Source organism: Saccoglossus kowalevskii, chromosome 6 (assembly GCF_978046115.1).
Source record: "Saccoglossus kowalevskii chromosome 6, keSacKowa6.1, whole genome shotgun sequence".
NCBI classification, from domain to species: Eukaryota; Metazoa; Hemichordata; class Enteropneusta; family Harrimaniidae; genus Saccoglossus; species Saccoglossus kowalevskii.
In genome coordinates, this window is record NC_140646.1 from 29,098,658 (window position 1) to 29,123,897 (window position 25,240).

General features: G+C 33.0%; 2 protein-coding genes across 5 annotated transcripts in view; one reads left to right on the forward strand and one right to left on the reverse strand.

Moving 5' to 3' along the window:
- On the forward strand, nt 1-9,000 carry LOC100373366 (uncharacterized). Of its 3 annotated transcripts, XR_014929705.1 has the most exons (8): nt 1-143; nt 1,109-1,720; nt 2,910-3,068; nt 3,562-3,753; nt 4,929-5,088; nt 5,672-5,741; nt 6,120-6,647; nt 6,728-9,000. XR_014929705.1 is itself a non-coding variant. In XM_002736097.4 (7 exons), the coding sequence occupies exons 1-7, from the start codon at nt 92-94 to the stop codon at nt 6,142-6,144; spliced, it is 1,275 nt and encodes a 424-aa protein (XP_002736143.2). In that variant the 5' UTR covers nt 1-91; the 3' UTR covers nt 6,145-9,000. The 3 variants fall into 3 exon arrangements, 2 of the variants coding, with proteins under 2 accessions (XP_002736143.2, XP_085356452.1); XM_002736097.4 differs by having other exon boundaries at nt 6,115-9,000; XM_085500326.1 differs by having other exon boundaries at nt 6,120-9,000.
- Nucleotides 8,856-25,240, reverse strand: part of LOC100373519 (meckelin) — a 27,875-nt gene continuing 11,490 nt past the window's right edge. For both annotated transcript variants that reach the window (XM_006818210.3, XM_085500324.1), the window contains 19 exons: nt 25,041-25,106; nt 24,867-24,930; nt 24,162-24,254; nt 23,776-23,896; nt 23,481-23,586; nt 20,316-20,471; nt 19,795-19,893; nt 19,556-19,642; nt 16,561-16,743; nt 16,251-16,307; nt 15,751-15,891; nt 15,473-15,553; nt 15,076-15,192; nt 14,389-14,499; nt 14,265-14,295; nt 14,027-14,109; nt 12,043-12,145; nt 11,233-11,375; nt 8,856-10,527 (listed from right to left, as the gene is read on the reverse strand). In XM_006818210.3, the coding sequence (XP_006818273.2) occupies nt 10,447-10,527; nt 11,233-11,375; nt 12,043-12,145; nt 14,027-14,109; nt 14,265-14,295; nt 14,389-14,499; nt 15,076-15,192; nt 15,473-15,553; nt 15,751-15,891; nt 16,251-16,307; nt 16,561-16,743; nt 19,556-19,642; nt 19,795-19,893; nt 20,316-20,471; nt 23,481-23,586; nt 23,776-23,896; nt 24,162-24,254; nt 24,867-24,930; nt 25,041-25,106 (1,923 nt within the window). In that variant the 3' untranslated portion in view covers nt 8,856-10,446. The remainder of the gene's footprint in view (nt 10,528-11,232; nt 11,376-12,042; nt 12,146-14,026; nt 14,110-14,264; nt 14,296-14,388; nt 14,500-15,075; nt 15,193-15,472; nt 15,554-15,750; nt 15,892-16,250; nt 16,308-16,560; nt 16,744-19,555; nt 19,643-19,794; nt 19,894-20,315; nt 20,472-23,480; nt 23,587-23,775; nt 23,897-24,161; nt 24,255-24,866; nt 24,931-25,040; nt 25,107-25,240) is intronic.

The window sequence follows — 25,240 nt, forward strand, 5'->3', positions numbered from 1 at the left end:
TGGCGACCGATCGACTGAGACTCTAACACAACGCGCTTTCAGTTTCATTACTTGAAATGTGAATTCTGCTCGTCAGGCTAGACAGAGCAACATGCAGGAACATATCTTAGCCGTGGTGTTGTCTACGATAATTTCATCAACGTGTAAGTACTATTTCACTGTACAGTTTCACTGAGTTAAAAGGGCGTTGAAATTTCGTTGTTTTCTGACCGCTTTCTTTGTGTTTGGAAATACTAATCTAAATTTAAAAAACACAACAGGAAATGACATATTGACGTCAATAATTATCTAAAAATCATTACCCATATAGCGCTGAGCAATATCGTAACGAATAAATAACGAATATATACCCGGCGTTGTTGAACGTGAAGATCACCTGAATTTCAAATTGCCACAAACTATTAATGAATATATATATATTTATTTATTTATTTTGTTACGATATCCTAACTGTATTTCGAATTTCCACACGCCGTTGATGAATACATTTAAATTTAATTATTTTATTTGTTCATTTTTGACGTTTTCAGCTGGGTAATTAATGCTCGTTGAACATGGAGACAAACACAACGTGCGATGAATATACATTCATCACCTTGTGGTTGCTATGGCATCAGCCGTACGTGGCGGCATTGTTATTATTTCCAGGATGGACACTGAAAGTAACTGTTATTACATCTAAAATGATAATTCGATGTGATCTATAGACTTTATGATCGGTATAATTAGCGTAATGTGACGTAATAACGGACCAACTTAACCGCATCATTTAGACATGCTCTGGGGATACTAAACAAATTGGAGGTCTGCTGCCCGAAATTAAAATATCAACCCTGTTCTTGGAAAATTATATGACAAAAAATGTCTAGAACACGTTATATTTGGGCGAAAGGGTAAAAAACGTGGAAATGTGTGTCTAAAAATCTTACTTTTTTAGTTTTTCAGAATCCAACGCAGCTTTTCACAAAAAAGTTTATCCATAATTCGTGAATTTTCCGGGGAAAATTATCCGTTTGGTAGTTTATCGTGTGCACCTTACCTGGGCATACCACTGTAGTAAATGAGTAGTATACTAGTATATATACCGATTTGTTGTTGTTGTTTGCAGGGGTTGCATCAACTACTTTGGCAGCGACCACGTCGTATGTTGATTCGACAACACCGCAGCAAAATTCATTGCCTGCGGGCACAACGGATTATGGTAATAATGGCAATGAATACAACTCAACATATCCACAAGATAACGATGTTAGCGGCAATGATACTACGGTAACCATGAAATCAGTTACAACGAATTATACCGGCGTCAACAACACGACACCCTTTCCAGGAACGAATATGCGACAGTATGTAAATGAGTCACATACCACAAACACAACGCTTATAACTCCCGAATTTATATTAAACCAGACAGCTACAGATGAACAAATTACGATGAAAGGGAATATGAACAATACTGTAACTGGGTCTTCTGCTGTGACGTCATCGGTCACCACCCAACCATCTCCCGGGACGACACCCAACGCTGCGCTGTTAACACCGTCCGCCCACAGTCAGACCACCCCCAACAACATAACGACAATTGCGCCTACCTCTTCTGTCTTAACAACTGTTGCCACGACAACGCTGACCACAAAACAAACGATATTACAAGAGAAGATAAAAACAACAACCAGTGCCGTGACCTCAGCTGCGGCATCGAATGAAATAAACAAGACAAGTAAGAACAAAAAAGTTGTCATATGTTTGGAAATGTCAGTAACAGAGGCGTATAAAGCCCCTTTCACAATTGGCGCCTCACTCGTGCGATAATTTTTTTTTTTCGAAAATATTTTTTTCCGTCCTGTTGTAGAAGTGTTGTCTTTGAGTCGCAAGCAATAAATAAAATCGTAAGGCCATCAATATGACATGTCTGTCTTGAACGTTTTGGATTTGCCTTCTCAGACTTAGCAAATGCAAGAGCCTCCCAGGAGCTATTGGTCGAGCAGCAGCCATGTTTACAGTATGGATGGTCCAGACATTTGGGATGAAAGCTCAGGAGTTCTCGAGCTTATATTGGGGGTGAAAAAAAATCGTACAACGTTGCAAAGGGGGCAAGACGGGTCTTCCAATAGTCTTAGGGTGGTACAACGGACTCGTACGACGGGACGCATCATCGTACGACATGAAAATACTCGTGCAACACTCGTTCGGGGTCTTACGAGTACGTGCAAAGTCGCACAACACTCGTACTGCCTGTCGTGCAATTATTTTTCATCGCGTCAGTCGCTCAAAATATCGGAGCAGCACGGTTTTTTTCCCGACCGAGATGCGACCATTAAGTGGTACAACGGCTACAACGAGTCGTACAACGGGAAAAATTTCGAGTCTGTTTGGCGCCAATTGTGAAAGGGGCTTTAGAGACATCTCTATTTAGGCCTAATCTCACAACAAATTTGCATTCTGAATTAAAATTACTATTGATAACAAAAGATAGATTAACATTGTAAACAACATAATCAATAGTGTCTCATGATTCCTTCGTGCAATCCCTGGGTTTGGCAGTTTCCCCTTTAAGCAGCCTAACACTAACATCTGGGATGAACCAAGCCTTGTCTTGGGGGGGGGGGCATTTTCAGATATTCAAAACAAGTAGAAATGTTTATTATCACGCAGTCAATAAAACAAATAACACTCCATAGAGTACTGAGTGTTGTTATCTCGGAAGTTTTATTTCCAGTATACGACTGAAACGATGATTATTTAAGAAAATCCTGTCCTATTTGTTCGGTCATTGACGGTCCCTGTTTACGTTTCGCGCTATACTTTTCAATTTGGAAGTTGAAGAATGGCACAGTTCACCGTCACAACTAAACACCTGACACATAAATAAATTTGTCGCTAATTGACAAACCGTCGTTGCCTTTCAGTTGATGTACAACACATTTTTGTACCAGGCTCAGGATGGACAGGAGTCTATATATACGATAACCAGGAAGTTCCATTCCATATGGGCTTTATCTCTAACCTCAACAACCAGATACTGACGGCCAGAATAAATGACGGGAAGGCGATCATTTCTATGTCTGGTAAGTTATTCCTGGTACAATGTACTACTATTGAGTTCAATGACTGAACGCGGTCGCCATATTCACAGTGGCGTCGACTTCAATGTGCCCAGGTGATTTAATAATGCATGAGAAAGGCCTAAAAATAATCGTATGCTTACTTATTGCAGCTCTGAATCGAAATATCACATTTCATATAATGCAATTTAGCATTTGTCGTTACAGTATTTCTCCAGGGATCCATGAACTACCTCGACCTTGACAGTGACTTTTTTTTTCTATTTATAACAATTTCGTTTGTATAAGCAAATAGCATTTTCTCAATTTACAATTGAACTGCAACGATTAGCAGAGTAGTTTCAGAAGAAACACACGTGAAATATGTGGGAATAAACTTCGCGCGACGGAAGTGTCAAAATCCAACTGAATCCAGACCAAGAAAGTTACGTTTTGGCGGAAAAAATAATAACATACACTGTCATCTTATTTTCGATGTATGTGTTTATTTTTTCAGGAGAATATTCATCAACATCGCATACGTTAATATTCAGTGTAGATGATATCATTTTATCCAGATATGATATGCCAAGGTTTGACAAAGATACGTGGTCAATGATTGGTGTAATAAGCGTGGTCACATATCCTATGTATTTATATTCTGGTCACATGACAGGACATGGATTTGGCAATTTCCATATGCAACTCGGTATGTAAATAACAATCTTTTCACGTATAATCACATCAATAGCGCTCTTGGCGATATTACGATCCAATTTGACGCCGGGTTAATCAGAAAACGGCGTTGTGTATGACAAGCAGAATAATTATCATTCTACGCATGCTTGATGTCAAGTGCTATTGAGTATTCTGAAAATCTCCAAAGCAATAACATATTCAATGTAATTTATCGATGCAACCTACTCTCGTTTTATTTATACATTATTCAACGTTTTCCAATGGTCATATCTCATAATGTTATATATCTTTTATGTCGGAAATTAGTATCATACGATATTTCAAATGTATCATAGTTCAAGTGCCTCAAATACGTAATGGGCCACTTTATCAGACTGATTCATTAAAAAATCTTCTAGGAAACAAATCTTTCTTTCGCAATCGATATTGGAGACTGAACAACAACAAAACATCATTTCCAATGATTATACATTTGTTATTTTGTCAGTTATATTATTTTTCATGTAATGTGTTCGACACCTTTATTTGTTTTTAACGGTAAATATCATGGTAAATGTACAAATATGCACAAAAGGTATATGACAACTGCTTATCATTCTAGTAAACGCAAAACGCGTATATGCATAATATTTCATCATAAATTCAGTCGTGTGTTACAATGAAACGGGCCAAATATCCAGTTGAGATTATCTCATTTCTGAAACTATAAAACTGTTATATGTAAATAATATAACTGAACGGAATCGACAAATACAAATTTCCTTGTTGTGCCAGTCAAAAGGTGTACCATTTCTTTCAAAACACACTAAATAACGTTTGATTCAATATCGGCGGTCACTCAATGCTGAGAGACCATGACTCGTTAATACTTAATTTGATATTATTTCATGCGATTAAATATTAATGGCGAACGAGCTCGGGGATTTTCTTTTCTTTGACTTAACAATAATATCTACTAAACGTGGTCTTTTACTTGCACGATTCTTATTGTTGTTACATTTTAAAATATAATAGGATATTGAGAAACCAGATGAATAATTAATTAATGATTATAATTTAGATCATTGCATGTGTTCTGATTTTGACTTTAAATCGCGGCTTTCAAACTAAGGAATTTTGTACAACACAAAATGCACCGAACGGAACAAACTAGTATACTTAGGTTGGATTGTTTGTCTGTTTCAGATTTAGGAAGTCAGAAAGTCTCCGATGGATTGAACGCTACGCCAGTACCGGCCTCCCACAGACATGACCTGCCGGTTAGCATGTACATAGTTCTTGGCGTACTCGTCCCTCTCGTCGTTGTGGCTTGCATAATAGCCGGTGTTTACTTCTATAGAACCAAGTAGGTATCGTGCATAAATATAGAAGATTGAACATATTGATAAAATTTCACGCATAATTAACAATGGTCACATTTCACACATAATAATATAAGATTGGTGGCATTTCAAGTAATAGGATATACTAGTATAGAATTAGTTGTTTCGTATTTCTTGATGACCGTAAAATGTTTTGATTTGAACAAGTCATGTAATGTGTTTGTCAATTGTGTCGTATATTTAAAAAAAATGAAAAATACCAAATTATTGATTTTGATATCGATTGGTTATGATATGTTATTTTCTTTATTTTACGATGTATTCATATATTTGGGTCACATGTTCAGGTGATATTGATTTGAATGAATTGGTATAAATTACAACGTATGTGTTGAATGTTCACGCACTGTGTCCTATATTGTTATAGTTGACCTACATTATCTACACTCAAATATCCATATAATGTTAATGTCTTTGTAGTTTGACAACTAGCAGCACAAAATCACATCGTCGATTCCATATAGTTCATGAGTCTTTCCCAGAAACGTCCAAATATACAACTTTGTGAGCTTGCGATTGAGTTATTTGTTTATTGGTTAATTTCAGGAAACAGGGAAGCTTTCACCTACAGACTAGTTTACTATCATTCAGCAACCCATTATATGACGGGGAACCGGTAAGTTACCATGGAAACTAATGGGTTGTTGTAGAAACGAGTATGAAGGAGTATGAGTACCTGTGAGTCAGAATGTATGCATATTTGCAGGGATCCATAGCACGATGGCCGAGGGGGTCAGATGGGACCACTTGCAGAAGACTTTCAATTTGTTTGACAGATAGGAATTCAATTAAATATCTTCTCATCTTTCAAGGTTGAGTGCGTATCTGAGCATCACTCAAACAAACAAATTTGCGTCACTGATTTACATACTAGTGTAGTTTGCTCGCATAAGATTTTGTCATTATAATAGATATTAAAAATTCTTAAATGATTATGTATAATTGGGATTCGTGGAATTGTGGTTATAATTGTTCTTTGTTTGTTTCAGAATAGCGGTCTCAGTACAGGCCCATTATGAGAAGTGATGAGTTGCAGTCACTGATTTAATGATTATATACAAAGAGTTTGATTCTCCGCCGCCAGCCACACAAGCGTAGTGTACCACTGTGACGATGTTAGCAAAGTGAACTGGGTGTACATGAAATGTGCTTGACGATAGAACGGACAGAATCTGAAGTGTATTTCTACTTCCTTCTGTCTTGATTATTTAGCAATGAAAGAGCCGGTACTAAAGGGAGATATCGTAAACGAATAATGTAATTTTCATCGCACTTATTTCCCTTTTACGTTTATGGAAAATCTACTTGTTTCTACTTTTGTTCGAATTCGCTAATAATTTTTGAATTGGACAGATTTCTGTGGACTCTTTTCAATTTTACACGCAGCAAAGTCACCTAAATGTCAATGCTGTGAAGCTTGTAGTGTAGTGTAGTATAAAATCCAAGCATGTAAAATGGTTTTCTTAAAAGTGTACCAGTAGTATTGGAGAATTTGTATACCTGTATGTATGTATGTATGTATGTATGTATGTATGTATGTATGTATGTATGTATGTATGTATGTATGTATGTATGTATGTATGTATGTATGTATGTATGTAGATGTATGTACTGCATCTGTTCAATACACTTGCTTCTACAGTTGCATCTACTTAATGTACTCGCTACTAAGGTTGCGTCTACTCAAGCCATTCTGAGAATTATTCTAACCGTTACAAAGATGGTTCGCAACTTTGCAAAACACTTTGGCGTTTGATTTGTTCGTTTCGCTTGTCATATAGCGTGCTGTATATGATTCACTATTTCATAGGGTGATCAACATTATGATTTGCAAACTTGGTGTACATATTTAATAATTATTCTTCATTTCTTGTTATCTACATTGTTCGTAATACAAGGAATATTAAAACATATCAAAATATTCTGTTTGTATATTCTAATTAACGCTTTTCATTTTAAAAAACTGCATTTTACCCTCTTCTAATATTATAATGGATATGATAATGTTTTGCAAAGTAGCAAGTCCTTTTGCTGACTGTCGGTATTCTCAGAATGGCTGTAATGTACTTGAATCTACTTAATGTACTTGCTGCTACAGTTGCATCTACTTAATGCACTTGCTGCTACAGTTGCATCTACGTAAAGTACTATCATACAAGTGTGTGCAATATATGATATATAGTTGCCAATAGTAAATATATTTTAGAAAGCAGAAAACAAATGTTTTGCTTCTTGAACTTTACAGATAACGTCAAATTTTAAACAAAAGCAGTGAGGCTATATGATACTCTATAAATCCTGAACTACTGGAACAATATAATAAACATCCATCCAACATGTATTAAAATGTAGCTTTGGGGAGATTATATGATTTTCTACACAATCTTCAGAGTTTTCTGAATATAAAAGTTATCAATACACAGAGTGACAAGAATTTTACAAAATTCATCAATCTAGTGACAAACTGTAATATAGAACACCAGTAACAGTTGCTGTAACATACCACAAGAGTAATGCTTGCTGTAATGTAGTTATCCACACTTCAATGTAGTAATGATTACCGTAATGGTTGCTGTAATGTGGTTATCCACACTTCAATGTAGTAATGATTACCGTAATGGTTGTTATAATGTGGTTATCCACACTTTAATGTAGTAATGATTACTGTAATGTGGTTATCCACACTTTAATGTAGTAATGATTACCGTAATGGTTGCTGTAATGTGGTTATCCACACTTCAATGTAGTAATGATTACCGTAATGGTTGCTGTAATGTGGTTATCCACACTTCAATGTAGTAATGATTACCATAATGTGGTTATCCACACTTCAATGTAGTAATGATTACTATAATGGTTGCGGTAATGTGGTTATAAACACTTCAATGTAGTAATGATTATTGTAATGATTGCGGTAATGTGGTTATCCACACTTCAGTGTAGTAATGATTACTGTAATGTGGTTATCCACACTTCAATATAGTAATGATTACTGTAATGTGGTTATCCACACTTTAATGTAGTAATGATTACCGTAATGGTTGCTGTAATGTGGTTATCCACACTTCAATGTAGTAATGATTACCGTAATGTGGTTATCCACACTTCAATGTAGTAATGATTACTATAATGGTTGCGGTAATGTGGTTATAAACACTTCAATGTAGTAATGATTATTGTAATGATTGCGGTAATGTGGTTATCCACACTTCAATGTAGTAATGATTACTGTAATGTGGTTATCCACACTTCAATGTAGTAATGATTACTGTAATGTGGTTATCCACACTTTAATGTAGTAATGATTACCGTAATGGTTGCTGTAATGTGGTTATCCACACTTCAATGTAGTAATGATTACCGTAATGGTTGCTGTAATGTGGTTATCCACACTTCAATGTAGTAATGATTACTGTAATGTGGTTATCCACACTTCAATGTAGTAATGATTACCGTAATGGTTGCGGTAATGTGGTTATCCACACTTCAATGTAGTAATGATTACTGTAATGTGGTTATCCACACTTCAATGTAGTAATGATTACTGTAATGTGGTTATCCACACTTCAATGTAGTAATGATTGCTATAATGTGGTTATCCACACTTCAATGTAGTAATGGTTACCGTAATGGTTGTTGTAATAGAGATCGTAATGTAGTAATGGTTACTGTACTGATGACCCAAATGAAGTATGCAAATGTATGAAGTAAAATATAAAAAGATAACATGTTGTGAATTAAAAAAAAAATTCTTTATTATCATTTGCTAAATTTTTTAGCCATCCAATTTACAGATAAGTTATAAATATATTTACAGCTGATTTATGTATATTTCAAAATATTCTGTGTAATAAAAAAACATCAATACTTTTCAAGACTTTGTACAATTATTTACCAAGGCAATGTGCCTACCATTGTGCACAAACCTTATTACCATTAAGGGAAAATGAATCATGCTAAAAACTTGTGTTTAATTTATGATAAAACTAATTGGTTAACTGAAAATCTGATAAAACCCTGTGAATTGGATAAAAATCAAAAGAATAAAATTATAAACCAGCAAAAAATTAATGTTTTTACAGTACATTCCAGTGAAACAAAACAAACTGAGGTGGGAGATGACACGTATATACAGTAATTGTCTTACAATTTTTAAGGCACAAAAGGGGTTAATTAAAAAAAAAACCTCAAAAATGTGTTTTCCAAATTTGTGTTATGTCATTTCACCAAAATGACAATCTGAACTTTTTCTTGTATCCCTTTTGAATCATGTTACATCATGTGAATGATGTTTTTAAAAGTGTAACATAATCAAATATTTTGCCCCTTTTTTATTTTATTTACATGATATACAAATTAAAATTTTGAATTCTGGTGCAGTCTAAAATATATTAGTGTAAAACTGAATTGTAACTACGTTTTATTATTAATGATATAATCCAATGTAATCAAATGTTTTGTCATCACATTTTGTACCATAATTCAGTTTGATATATCACCTCTAAACAGTCTAAGTTTAAAAAAAAATAAGGAGAATAAATTGACCACACACTGGATGGAATGCTGTCAAAAGATGGACGGAAAACTTTATGGTCCATTTCAATAAATACTGTGATTATCTAACATAATTAAAAAACAACAATACATAATACATACATACATACAGCAAGTAAATAACCAGTTAATTATCTCTGTTGAAATAGAGACAGCTTCAAAAATGATTGGATATTTACAAGTACAGGGAGACTGAATTCTTTCATAAACAAATTGGCTACTACCAACATTAGTAAAAATAAATCTTTATAATAATAATAATATCTTTAAGTACTGAAAAGACCTTCATTATAACTTACTGGAATGTAATCAAATTCCTATAGTGAACAAATTAATCGTAGAATATTTTTTTCCCACTGGAAATTACTTTCTGACAAAAGTGTTTTTTCTATCTATGTTGCAAGCAGTTTATTTATTTTGATTCCTTACAAAGTGCATGCAACATATAGAAACATTTTTACTACCGGTACATGTTTTAGCGCATTATTTATACATTAATGCTGAAAAACACTGTACCAATGTTTGAAACAATGACAGATATGCATTAATGTCAATGATATAACAAGCGCAACTAAGGAAAAAACACCCATTTTCAGATAAACCAATTGAGTCTGCTTATTCATGTGATGAGATATTTGACAGTTTCTTTCTTCAGGCACCGATCATTATAAGATTCATTTGACTATAAATCCCAAACATCAAGGGAAATTAGACTGAGTACTGTCAAAAATGAAAGCTGAAAGCCACTAATGAGGTGCTATTTTCATCTAAATAAGAAATCTATCATCCACAAGTGTTTTGTTAGCCAAGTTGCTTCTTCCCCAGGCATCACGGATTTTACTATAGATCTGGGAAATGAATAGACCATTATAGCATAAATATATAATATATAACTGTAGTATTGAAAGCTATGCAGAAACAAGGAATACATCTAGATATCATCTCAACAATGAATAAAGAAAAATATTGATGGGGGGGGGGTCTTAAGCTTCGTGGATTTTATGTTGCAGAGATATTCACTAGGTTTTAAATTAACTTGTTTGTGAAGGAAACACTACATTTTATTGTTAACTTTGAATATTTACTGGGTTTTAATTCAGCCCATTTAGAGATCAGACAAATAAGGTGAAATAAAACTGAACTATATAAATTAAAGGCACATATAAACACAAATTCAAACTCAGAACCACAGAAAATGTGCCTCAGTGCAGTAAACATACGCCACATCACTGCGCTATTCTAAATTCCCTAAAAAGGCAGCTTGAAATAGTGTGCAATAAAAATGTACCTACAGTGACGAGATGGACATGCGCAAGTCAAATCTCTGACATCACAAACAACATTCAGAATAGTATAGAACATAGTATAACAGATATAGGAACCTTTACTTTGGGAACTCATATGAGCAGATGATTGCATATACCATATATGATAACAATTATATATATATTACTCCATAATTTGATGAATTCTAGCTCTTACTCTGAGACACCAATTTTCAACCTAAGGAGTATGTATATCAAATGATGTGACTACTGTGACTTAGTACTTACCACAACCATCAAATACGTAAGTACGGCAGATAACATGTAGTTTTGGAAGATAAGATCAATAACTGAGAAGAACAAAACATCATACACAAGTAATGTGGACTCGTGGCCATGGAATAAAGCACCATCAAATGAATGACCATCATCTAAAAACAACAAATTAATAGAATTACAAAAAATGAGAATCTCTGAAATGAAACATACATTTATAGAATTAGCAATTTTCACTTTTTTCAAAGATCTTTAGGACATTAAATTAACTAAATATTGTAGAGATTAATTATCCCGTGTATCTGTTTGGTAGTGATTCCCAAACATAATCAACAAGATTGAGAAGAAGAAAAATTGTTGTCTTGGCGACACAAATATTTGTATAAAGTGATGTTAGGAGAAAAGCATCATGTATCCCGTAAAAGTGATTTTTAGGTCCCAGAATATGAATATCAAAAATGTCTAACAAATCAGTATCTTTGAAGAACCTACATAATTTTTTTTAACTGAATAAAAACTGAAATAAAAAACATTATGATGCTTAAAAAGTTACTTTTCAGAAAAATTATCATAATTAAGCCAGGTTGGAATTTATGCTGCCAATATAAACATGCTTGTTCAAGAACTCATTTCATTTGGATTTTATCACGGATGAATCAGAATGATTTGATGCAGACTTTATTTAGCCGATTTGGAAACTTTGTGTAAATTTGTTTTTTATTTTATTATTACAACAACAACAAAATAACACTACATAATGAGAAACGAAATTTGAATTGTGATCTGTCATTTTAACTCAAAATAGCAAACCTACATACTTACCATTAAAAAAGAATCCTTTATCAACTGGATCAAAAAATTCCATGTCTAAAATCCTCTCTAATAATAATTTATCTTTCACTATGTAATCCAAATCACGAAGGGACTGTAAGATTAAAAGACAGGAATTAATTTCATGGGTATCTTTCAAAAGAAGCAAATTAGCATATCATCTGCTGATGCCATTTTTTTTCCCATTCATTTCAGCTTACCATGGAGACATTCAGCAGACCATGTGTTTAACATTTAATCTTCATTGTTTATACTGTAAACCAATTCAATTTCAGACAAATTGCCAAGAGTCAGGGAAAATGCTCAAATATTGTAGCAGTGTAGCTAACACTGGGGTCATAAAAAAAGAAGTTGCAGTAACCTTGGTGACCATTTCTAGTGGTGAAAGTTTGAGAGTTTATAGTATTATTCTTGTCACCCATAAATAAATAAAATAAACAATATAGAAAATCAATGGAAAGTATGTATGCATAATTATTATACATCTAGCAATAAAAACATACACTCAGACATGGCAGCTACCTCTGATACAAGTCTGTCTATACAATCACTGTACTGACTTTGTGCATACTTTGTGGTATTTTTGTAATAATATCATTATAATACTGAATGGTCATTAAATTGCCCATATGACCTGATATGCAACCTCCAAATTCTCATGTCAGTGACCCCATGACAAACAAGCAGCCTATCGGCTGAGATAGCTCCACTGTTAGCAATGCACATTTCAATTAAAGAACTGAAGACATCATTAGAAAATGAACAATATGAATAGTATCAAAGCAATCGGACTTACAGTTTTTAACAAGAAGTCGAAAATATCACTTTTTACCAAAAATTACAAAAATATTCACCAAAATAAATTAATTAGAGAATTGAAGATATCATCACAAAATGAACAAATCTGAGAGAGTTCCACATGTAGTACCTATATATGTAATATCAAAGCAATTGAACTATTGATTTTTAACAAGAAGTCGAAAATATCACTTTTTACCAAAAATTACAAAAATATTCACCAAAATTAGAGAATTGAAGATATCATCACAAAATGAACAAATCTGAGAAAGGTCCACGTGTAGTACCTATATATGTAATATCAAAGCAATCAGACTTGCGTTTTTTAACAAGAAGTCGAAAATATCACTTTTTACCAAAAATGACAAAAATATTCACCAAAATTAGAAAATTAAAGATATCATTACAAAATGAACAAATCTGAGGGAGGTCCACATGTAGTACCTATATATGTAATATCAAAGCAATTGGACTTGCGGTTTTTGACAAGAAGTTGAAAATATCACTTTTTACCAAAAATGACAAAAATATTCACCAAAATTAGAGAATTAAAGATATCATTACAAAATGAACAAATCTGAGAGAGGTCCACATGTAGTACCTATATATGTAATATCAAAGCAATTGGACTTGCGGTTTTCAACAAGAAGTCGTAAATATCACTTTTTACCAAAAATTACAAAAATATTCATCAAAATTAGAGAATTGAAGATATCATCATGAAATGAACAAATCTGAGTTAGAACCACATGTAGTACCTATATATGTAGTATCAAAGTAATTGCACTTGCGGTTTTTTACAAGAAGTCGAAAATATCACTTTTTACCAAAAATATTCACCAAAATTAGAGAATTGAAGATATCAACATGAAATGAACAAACCTAAGAGAGATCTACCCAAGGCACATATACACCAAGTATCAAAGCATTCAGGCTTGTAGTTTTCAAGAAGAAGTCGAAAAAGTAAAACATTGACACGGATGACGACGACGAACAATCACTCATATGATAAGCTGCGCTCGACAAAGTCGACAGCGGAGCTAAAAAGTGGCAATAGTCTTCAACAAAATATGATATTTTCATTATTGAGACCTTCATCCATCAACTGAGATGACTTTCATCAAGAATAAACATGGTCAGTTGAAATAGTATTTTATTCAAACAATGAACCACTTACATGATCTAGAAAAGCTGAAAGGAATTTATTCATGGTTTGAAAGGCTTGAAGACTACGCTCCATATCAACACTGCCACGACCTCCTAAAACAAACGAAAAACAATGATATATAATGTATAAAAACAAAACAAAAACATATAGACATGGTAACCGCAAAGACCTCAATTGTGTGCTACGCAATATTACATATGATGTTGATTACCAGCAATATTGCAGTTCGAAGAACGTTAACACTTACCCGATCTTTGGCCTCGTTCTTGTGGAGCAGTCTGAGAACAAAATGAAAGAAGAGAAAATTAGAATTAGATGTAAAAAAAAAGTTAAGATATCATATCATATACGAGTTTATATTAAGCACTTACCAGGGGTTGCATTATTTTATCATACTGTTCTCGTAATTTAAGCTGTACTAGCATTTCAAATGTCTGCTGCTCTGAGTTAGGAAGTAAACCACGTTGTCCAACTAAATTATCCTGATATAAAAAAGAAAACCAACAAATGATAATTACAAGTATTCATAATTACACAGAAGTGCACCAATAAAGAAAAATACTGATAGTAGCAGATTCCCATGAATAATAGTGGTTCTTTTCTGTCAGGTCAGCTCCCATGAAGAGCATGAGGCTTCCACTGGGGTGTGCTGGCATCATGCAACATGTATGACACAGAAAAAGCAATGATATCACAATAGGCCACTTTCATGATTTCCTAAAGGTCACACATACTGGTACTTTTGTTGCTATAACAACATGCACAATTGGGGCATTTAAATTTTTTTTACTATTTAAACAGAAAGTACTATGTTGTTAAGGTACTAACATTCAAGTAGCTAAACAAACAGTTTACTCTAAAAAATTGTGCTGAAATATTAATAAAATACCGTAAAATTCATTTTTGATTTTTATAATAATGAAAGTACAAGGATGTGTGACCTTTAAAGGTATGAAAGTGATTTATTAACCACAATTCTAACTGACTAAGCAGTTCAGTAAATGTGTTTGAATTACAAGACCCCCCCCCCCTCAAGAAAACACGCTACAAGACCTCACCTCTTCTCTCTTGAGCTGTGCTTGCATTTCTTTCATATTCGTATCAGCTTTACCATGTGGTGATCTACCATGGATGTAAAACCCATAACATCTATTCAGATGGATGAAGATGCTCACCTGGTGAATTCATGCAAATAACACAATTAATGACATGCAATGATTTCTGCAACTCAGTCTTCATAATAAGATTTAGAGCCTGTTAAATGTACACATACCATATGACATATATTTAATCTGTTGTGGTCATAATTGTTATTACCTTCATTTGTTATCAATAGTAAAAATCAAGATAAAAACAAATATGCATTAAACTAGATTTATTTCAGTGATACAAAAGGAGAGACAGCACACAATGTACGGTAACAACTATCGGGTAATTGCAAAATGATATACATACATTCCCCATGGAACACAAATCTACAAAGTTCTTCAGATAATCTTCAACAAATCTCTCATATATAAACGTGAAAAACACCCACTGAAAGAGAATTACATATTGATGACAATAAACTGAATTTTAAAACACAAGTGTCTATTTTGGGTGATTGCAAACAATTTCATTCATAGATTGTCCAAATGATTTCAGATTTGGAAAAAAAAAGAGGTCTGGATCCAGACAAAACAATGGTATGACCTTAAGAATGACACATCGGGTTGTTTTGTTCACATACTAACCTGACAAAGTGCAATAGTTAAATACACAATGGAAGACACAGCAAATCTAAGAATACGGCTATCATCACCAGTGTAATATTCTTCATCAGTATTGACATAAGCACGAGGATTAGTTGAAGCTAAGTCTTCAAAGCCAATAACCTGTAGTTTAGCATAGTAAAAGGATTGTATGTTTTTATATATCAAAAACTTACATTACAACATTGTCTAAGCGCTAAGCATCCACTGCTTAAAAATAATTTTTCTGAGTTGCGGTCAATGGTGCTAATGCAACTGAATACAATATGTCAACCATACATGATATCGTTAGCTTGTAAGAAAATAATCCTCAAAACGTTAGAAAATTGACATAAAAAACAACTGAGAATGTTAATCAGGGTATTTTATATACGGTAGCATTTGACTCCCACTTTAACACTGCTGCTTGCACATTAAAATCTAATAGTGATAGTTAAGCATATTATGACTAATACAAGACACATGTCACTGGCAATACTTACATCTAGAAATAATATAACCATGAACAACTGGAAAATAACATTGATTTTCCTAGTGGTCTGAAAAAAATAAACAATAAATAATTAGACTAATTTAATGCATTCTACTGATGATATATATGTATCAGGACTTGACATTAAATTTTAAACTCAACTGTCTGAAATGTATGTTACCTATATATTTACTAAAGTTTGTTAATGCAAGTGAGCTACTATTCAGCAGTCTGAATGGCTATTTTACTTGTCCTCTATATTATCACATCATATCAGATCATATTATAGATACTACAAAATATATATAGATTAAAATTACCTGTATCTCATTAAATTCATTGGCGACAAAAAACATTCTCCAAGCACTGACAGGTGCTATTTGACCTTTATTCTCCGCACCAGGTTCATTGGATTGGACAATACGACCTTTAGGTCTCTCCCAATCAATAAAGAAGATATCAACCAAGCACTGACTGCCAATCAGATGAACCAAATCAAAGAACTGAAAACAAAATAATAAGAACTGAGGCTGACAACAAGTAAAGGCATTCATGGGTCTGACAATAGAGAAGGGGAAGAAACAAGCAGCCTATCGGCTGAGATAGCTCCGCTGTTAGAAATGCACATTTCAATTAAAGAACTGAAGACATCATCAGAAAATGAACAATATGTATAGTATCAAAGCAATCGAACTTACAGTTTTTAACAAGAAGTCGAAATGATCACTTTCTACCAAAAATGACAAAAATATTCACCAAAATTAGAGAATTGAAGATATCATCACGAAATGAACAAATCTGAGGAAGGTCTACATGTAGTATCTATACATGTAATATCAAAGCAATTGAACTTTTGGTTTTTAACAAGAAGTCGAAAATATCACTTTCTACCAAAAATGAACAAAATATTCACCAAAATTAGAGAATTGAAGATATCACGAAATGAACAAATCTGAGGAAGGTCTACATGTAGTATCTATATAAGTATAATCAAAGCAATTGAACTTTTGGTTTTTAACAAGAAGTCGAAAATATCACTTTTTACCAAATATGACAAAAATATTCACCAAAATTATAGAATCCAAGATATCATCATGAAATGAACAAATCTGAGAAAGGTCTACATGTAGTATCTAAATATGTAATATCAAAGCAATTGAACTATTGGTTTTTAACAAGAAGTCGAAAATATCACTTTTTACCAAAAATTACAAAAATATTCACGAAAATTAGAGAATTGAAGACATCATCACAAAATGAACAAATCTGAGAGAGGTCCACATGTAGTACCTATATATGTAATATCAAAGCAATCGGACTTGTGGTTTTTAACAAGAAGTCGAAATTATCACTTTTTACCAAAAATTACAAAAATATTCACCAAAATTAGAGAATTGAAGATATCATCACAAAATAAACAAATCTGAGAGAGGTCCACATGTAGTACCTATATATGTAGTATTAAAGCAATTGGACTAGCGGTTTTTAACAAGAAGTCGAAAATATCACTTTTTACCAAAAATGATAAAAATATTCACCAAAATTAGAGAATTAAAGATATCATTACAAAATGAACAATTCTGAGAGAGGTCCACATGTAGTACCTATATATGTAATATCAAAGCAATTGCACTTGCGGTTTTTAACAAGAAGTCGAAAATATAACTTTTTACCAAAAATGACAAAAATATTCACCAAAATTAGAGAATTAAAGATATTATTACAAAATGAACAAATCTGAGAGAGGTCCACATGTAGTACCTATATATGTAATATCAAAGCAATTGCACTTGCGGTTTTTAACAAGAAGTCGAAAATATCACTTTTTACCAAAAATGACAAAAATATTCACCAAAATTAGAGAATTAAAGATATCATTACAAAATGAACAAATCTGAGAGAGGTCCACATGTAGTACCTATATATGTAATATCAAAGCAATTGCACTTGCGGTTTTTAACAAGAAGACGAAAATATCACTTTTTACCAAAAATTACAAAAATATTCACCAAAATAAATTAATTAGAGAATTGAAGATATCATCACAAAATGAACAAATCTGAGAAAGGTCCACATGTAGTACCTATATATGTAATATCAAAGCAATCGGACTTGCGGTTTTTAACAAGAAGTCGAAAATATCACTTTTTACCAAATATGACAAAAATATTCACCAAAATTAGAGAATTGAAGATATCATCACGAAATGAACAAATCTGAGAGAGGTCCACATGTAGTACCTATATATGTAGTATCAAAGCAATTGGACTTGCGGTTTTTAACAAGAAGACGAAAATATCACTTTTTACCAAAAATTACAAAAATATTCACCAAAATAAATTAATTAGAGAATTGAAGATATCATCACAAAATGAACAAATCTGAGAAAGGTCCACATGTAGTACCTATATATGTAATATCAAAGCAATCGGACTTGCGGTTTTTAACAAGAAGTCGAAAATATCACTTTTTACCAAATATGACAAAAATATTCACCAAAATTAGAGAATTGAAGATATCATCACGAAATGAACAAATCTGAGAGAGGTCCACATGTAGTACCTATATATGTAGTATCAAAGCAATTGGACTTGCGGTTTTTAACAAGAAGTCGAAAATATCACTTTTTACCAAAAATGACAAAAATATTCACCAAAATTAGAGAATTGAAGATATCATCACAAAATGAACAAATCTGAGAAAGGTCTACATGTAGTATCCATATATGTAATATCAAAGCAATTGAATTATTGGTTTTTAACAAGAAGTCGAAAATATCACTTTTTACAAAAAATGACAAAAATATTCACCAAAATTAGAGAATTGAAGATATCATCACGAAATGAACAAATCTGAGAGAGGTCCACATGTTGTACCTATATATGTAGTATCAAAGCAATTGGACTTGCGGTTTTTAACAAGAAGTCGAAAATAACACTTTTTACCAAAAATGACAAAAATATTCACCAAAATTAGAGAATTAAAGATAGAAGAGAGGTCTACCCAAGGTACATATACACCAAGTATCAAAGCATTCAGGCTTGTAGTTTTCAAGAAGAAGTCGAAAAAGTAAAATATTGACACCGACGACGACGGACAGTGACGACGGACAATCACTCATATGATAAGCTCCGCTCGACAAAGTCGACAGCGGAGCTAAAAAAGGTAGTAGAAGGAGAAAAGAGAGAGCAAGAGGGAGAAGGGAAAGGAGGGTGAAAGCAGAGAAGGAGGAGGAAGAGAGAGAAGAGGAAGAGGTAGGGGAAAGTAGGGTGAAAGAAGAGAGGAGAAAGAAGTAAAACTGGATACAAAGCTTACCTTCAACACATATGCAACTGATATGTAAGCTATGAAACTACTCTCCTCATCAGAATTTGGCAAGACTAAATAAACACCAGACTGCTCCTGTAAAAGAACATACCGTAATATTAGTTAGTTTCTATTGCAAACAATTTAAACATGTGAGGACAGTAACTGTTTTAATCAGCAACCTGCTGTATCCAGACAATGGTTGCTTTATTAGTAGATTTATTTTAGTAAAATATGATGCAACTAACCCTGAAGAAAATGAGCCAGTAAAGACCACATCCAAACATCACAATAAAGAAGACATCAGCCAAGGTACCGCATAAGAAAAAGAAATACTTGAACATACTCTGTAGAAGACAAGACATAACAAAACAGTTATAGGAAATTCATTGAGAAATGATTAATGTATAGCATGACCATTGTGCTTACATGCTTAACCAGTGGGTTTACTAAACTCACAATTATCCCTGCGAAAATATGTTGCCTTTAGTTATTAGTTTTAACTCTTTTGAGACCATTATATTTTCTATCTAGAAATCTGTACACACATTTTGTATTTAGTTTTCTCTTTGCATATTAATCAGTGTATTGATTTATGTATCACAAATTGCTACTGATGACATGTGGATTTCAATGTTTTACTGAGCTGTGAAAAAAGACAATGACAGTGTATTTATGGTAGTACCAATATATTAAAGATTAGAATGAATGCATGTGACAAGGGATGAGCGGGCTTGCCATTTCATTAGTATTAATAGAATTAACTTACAATGATATCAATAGTAATCATGCCAGCTCGTCTCCTCCATGCATTTGTTCTAACAGCTGCCCATATTACAGCTAATACACTTAATACACCCATAGCGATGGAAACATCTTCATTATAGGAAGATAAGTCCATGCTGTATTCCACTTCAAACGATACCTGTTAAAAGTAAGTAACATAAAATAAATTTTCCTTGCCATTACTGATGTCTTTTGTAATTGTTTGAAGCCTATGTTGACAATATAAATGAACAACTTCTTGCTCAGTACACTAATATTTGTATACAATGATGTTTATTTTGGTCTCCATACATTTAATGCTAAGATCCAATGTTGGGGAGACATACATTCGGAGGAGGAAGATGACACTTGCTAAACACTATACCCTATAAGCGGATGTACTTCTTAATTTGCACCCAAAGATAAAAGAATAATGGTGTCCACAGATTCTGTTATTTAATATACATTTGTATGTGTAACAACACAATGTAGATCATGTGTTGACTGTGCATGAATTTTGAGTCGAACATGCTGATGCTGTTTGGCGAAAATGTAAACAATGATGTCACAGTGTGACAACAAATAAAAATCAAAGAAAGCTTAGAAAGAACTCCCATGTGCTGAGAGTTTGGAAGACACATTAAAAATTAATTCAAAATTACTTACACTTGAGATATTGATGGAATAGCTGAAAACTAATTATGCAAATAAGGTAACTAATATGAACAGATTTAAGTGTAAAACTAATAAGGTCTGCACAATGTACCAAGTTTCATTGAAATGTGATTAGAACCAAAAAAATATTAGTTATTATGCTAATTAGAGAATTAATATGAACAGATTTTAACCCAAAATTAATCAGGCTGTCTATTGTCCTAGAGCATTTATGGACCAAGTTCTATTCAAATGTGATGATCAATACTTGAGATATCAGTATTAATTAATTATGTTAATTAGGTGATTAAGAAGCATAAATATTTACCAAAAACTAATATGGTGCATAGTCTTAGGTTCATTGAAATGTGATGGGTACTCTTTAAAAGTTTCATAGAACAGCAAAAAATTAACTAATTATGCAAATTAGGTAATTAATAGGCACAATTATTTATCCCAAAATTAATCAGGTCTCTGCATAGTCCTAGAATATCTATGTCGCAAGTCTCATTGAAATGTGATGATTAGTACTTGAGATATCAGGTGAAAAGCTGAAAATTAACTAATTATGCTAATAAGATGATTAATATGCACAAATATTTACCCAAAAACTAATTAGGTCTTCGCACAGTATTCAAGTAACTATGTACCAAGTTTCATTGAAACATGATCATTACTACTCGAAATATCAAAAGCTGAAAATTAATTAATTATGCAAATTAGGTAATTAATATATACTGATATTACCTTAAAAACTATCAGGTCTGTGCAGTGTCATATGACACCTATGTACCAAGTTTTATTGAAATGTTTTGATTAGTACTTGAGATATCAGTGGAAAAGCCGAAAATTGATTAATCATTATGTAAATTAGGTAATTAATAATATTAACAGATTTTTACCCAAAACTAATCAAATCTGCGCATTAGTTCAGAGCATCCATGTGCCAAGTTTCATTGAAATCCAATGAGTGGTTCTTCAAAAATCAGTGGAACAGTCATAGAACAGCTTAAAATCAATTAATTATCATGCAAATTAGGTAATTAATATTCATAGATTTTTACCCAAAACTAATCAAATCTGCGCACTAGTTCAGAGCATCCATGTGCCACATTTCATCAAAATCCAATGAGTGGTTCTTTAGATATCAGTGGAACAGTCTTGGAACAGCTAAAAATCAGCTAAGTATCATGCAAATTAGGTAATTAATATTCATAGATTTTTACCAAAACCTAATCAACTCTGCGCATTATTCCAGAGCATCTATGTACCAAGTTTCACCAAAATTTGATTAGTGGTTTTTGAGATAACGGTGGAACAAAAAAAGTGACATACATACATACATATGTACATACATACATACATACATACATACATACATACATACATACATACAGACATACGGACATACGGACAGGGTAACTGCAAAGACTCCCTTTTGTGCTTCGCACACGGGAGTCAACAATAAACACACATAAAACAACACATCCACACTCAAAATTATAATGTTCTATATACCATATTTACTCTATTAAAAGCACATGCACTTATGTGAATTCCAGAGTTGTTTCTACAGTTAAAATATGTGTTATTGTAATGATTCACTGTACAGCAAATGTGATTTTTAGTTTACATGCACTTCAATTGGCAATGCACTTTTAACAGAACAAATTCGGTATGACATTAGCAGATGATTATACATGGCAGAGATCTTAACATTGAGACAGCTCTTGTGTAGTCTAAATTATCTTTCAGATTTAAATAACTGTGATACTGAACATTTTTTGTGTAAATATAACCACATAAAGATGTTCCAATCGTATCCAAATTATTATTTTATACACAATTGCATGGACAAAATAACCCTACACAAAGCTAGTGTCAAATAAAATCACACATAAAAACTAAGGGTCGAATAGTCGCCATTTCATTGAAATCGGTCAAGTGATTGGGGCCGTGGAAAATTATGACACATGATACACACTATCATGGGAAATGACACATAAATTATCATTCATGAGAGACCTTTTGACAAAGGCTAAAGCTTTCAAGATGACAACCTATTTGACATATCACCCAGTTCACTTGACAAAACTTGATTCCAATAGATGTCGCCCTCTGGAAACCTTGACGCAACCCTGCGGCCATCCTTTTTTTCCTTGCAAGTGACTTCAGGATATAGCGTACCGGTATATGCAATACTTTCAGTGTTCATATTTTGGCAATGGCTGTTACAAATTGGCACTAATGACACAGGAAGTGTTTTATTAAAAATAAAAAAAAAATAAAAAATTGAAGAAGAAAGATCGATAGTTACAGCTCTTGTCACTTTACCATATATTGTAATATAACATCTCTTACTGTACCAGAGTTTTTTAAGAATATGGTACAATTATCCTAATCCCTTCTTTTGATATCAGCCCGCCCCTTATTTTCCCCAATTTCCTGGTGAAGTGCAGTAGAGATAAATAATGATAGTCATTTTATAGTGATGAATTCAATGTGTGGTACTTACACCTTGTAATGCATTTGATTCATACGAGTTTTCTCTGTTGATTTCAGTGTACCTGATTCTCAACAGCGGGGTATAGATTTTCCCATTCTGACCTTGAATTTCAATTCTAAAATAAGGATGAAATGGTGAGAATCATGCAATTTATGTTACCAAAATTACTATGTACAGCAATGCAACTAAACTAAGTGTGTTATCAACTGTGGTAGATTATCATGTAATGCCTTGCGAATGGCAATGCATTAAAGTGTGAGAACTAAACAACAGCGTAAAAAAAAAAGCTTTTTGAAATACTTACTCGAATTTAAATAGACTAGCGTAGCGTACAACTTCAGCCAACGTATCTGCAGTAATCTTACCACTCAGATTATCAACCATGAAAAATCTGCGAGTCAATACCCATGTACTGGTGTCATCCCCTAGACAGAGCAAAATAAGACAATATTGCATGAAGATTTGTGTTAGTACTCGGTAGCATGGTAATGTGTTTTAATAACCATAGACAGCCAATCATTTGTGTTTTTAGACCTACACTCCTTTCCAGCCGACAGAGCATCCATTACCGGGTACCATTATGAATATGACAGAAATATCAATTATAGAAATAATACAATAATGAGTTTGTTCTTCAACTACTTAGAGTCAGTTATGGAGATGGATGTTGTGAGGCATAGCATATCTTACCTGAATTAACCCTTGAATCTCCATCTTTATAATTCTCCAATAATAATGGTATGGCGTGCAAGTATTTGACACCATTTTCCTCAAATTCGATGTCTGATGTGTGGTTAAAGATGTACACATAGCAAAATATCAAAATTCTCTACTTTGCCAGCAATTGTGAAAGTCAAGTTCACATTTAGCACATTAGAACTGCACATTAAAACTGAATTTGTGTAATCACTGATGTTTATTCACAGATTATGCATCATAATCATTAGAACACGTTAATCTCAAATCAGTCCATGTGGTCACTAAAAGATGCTTAGGTTGATATAATTTACTGAGTGTTGTATCAATATACCGATGTTATATTGATCTAGGTAATGTAGATAAATACAGTAAATCAACTAAAATGACTAATCAACACAATTCCATTAAACCAACAAGTACATGTACCCAAGATTAACTTCCCACAAGCATTAGAAATAGAGTACATCTGTGTTTTCTTAAATCAATGATCGTCACCAAACCACATGACCAATCATAGTGAATTTTGAAGAGTTTTTTTGACACTTTAATGTCAAATCAATTGAGCAAGTTGTTTTCAAGGAATTGATTTTTAAACATTTATAAACCATTTTTCATTCTGTTCATCGATCTCTTAAGCAAGCTCACAAAATCAAAACAAAAAAAGAAAATAATAACAAAGAGTTGCTTAAAGGATACACATGTCATACATGTAGTTTTCATACTGCGGCCAATCCCAGAACTGCTGTGCAGGGATACTACACTAAAAATAAAAAAATGTAAAAATCTTATTAAAAAGTTTTCACAAGAGTACAGTTTGATAATTTCAACAAGTTGTAAAATAGAAACTAGAAAACTACAAGCACTACTTACAGATAATGAGTAGGTGGTCCCAAACAAGAAGGCTGCATCTAAATTAGTTTTAGTATCTGGGCATAACTGAAAACAATAAATGGAAATATTTACATTCATGTATTCTAACATAGTTAACTGCAACTCATATAAGTAATATAACAGAAAACGAAATTGAAGTGAATTGTCATCATATCTCTATGTATGACTTTTATTTGATA

What these genes read in the sequence shown, in the direction of transcription:
- LOC100373366 (XM_085500326.1), top strand. Translation starts at nt 92, where the DNA reads ATGCAGGAACATATCTTAGCCGTGGTGTTGTCTACGATAATTTCATCA. An exon ending in GGCGATCATTTCTATGTCTG is followed by an intron (nt 3,069 to 3,561) that starts GTAAGTTATTCC and finishes TTATTTTTTCAG; the next exon opens with GAGAATATTCATCAACATCG. An exon ending in GTTTACTTCTATAGAACCAA is followed by an intron (nt 5,089 to 5,671) that starts GTAGGTATCGTG and finishes GGTTAATTTCAG; the next exon opens with GAAACAGGGAAGCTTTCACC.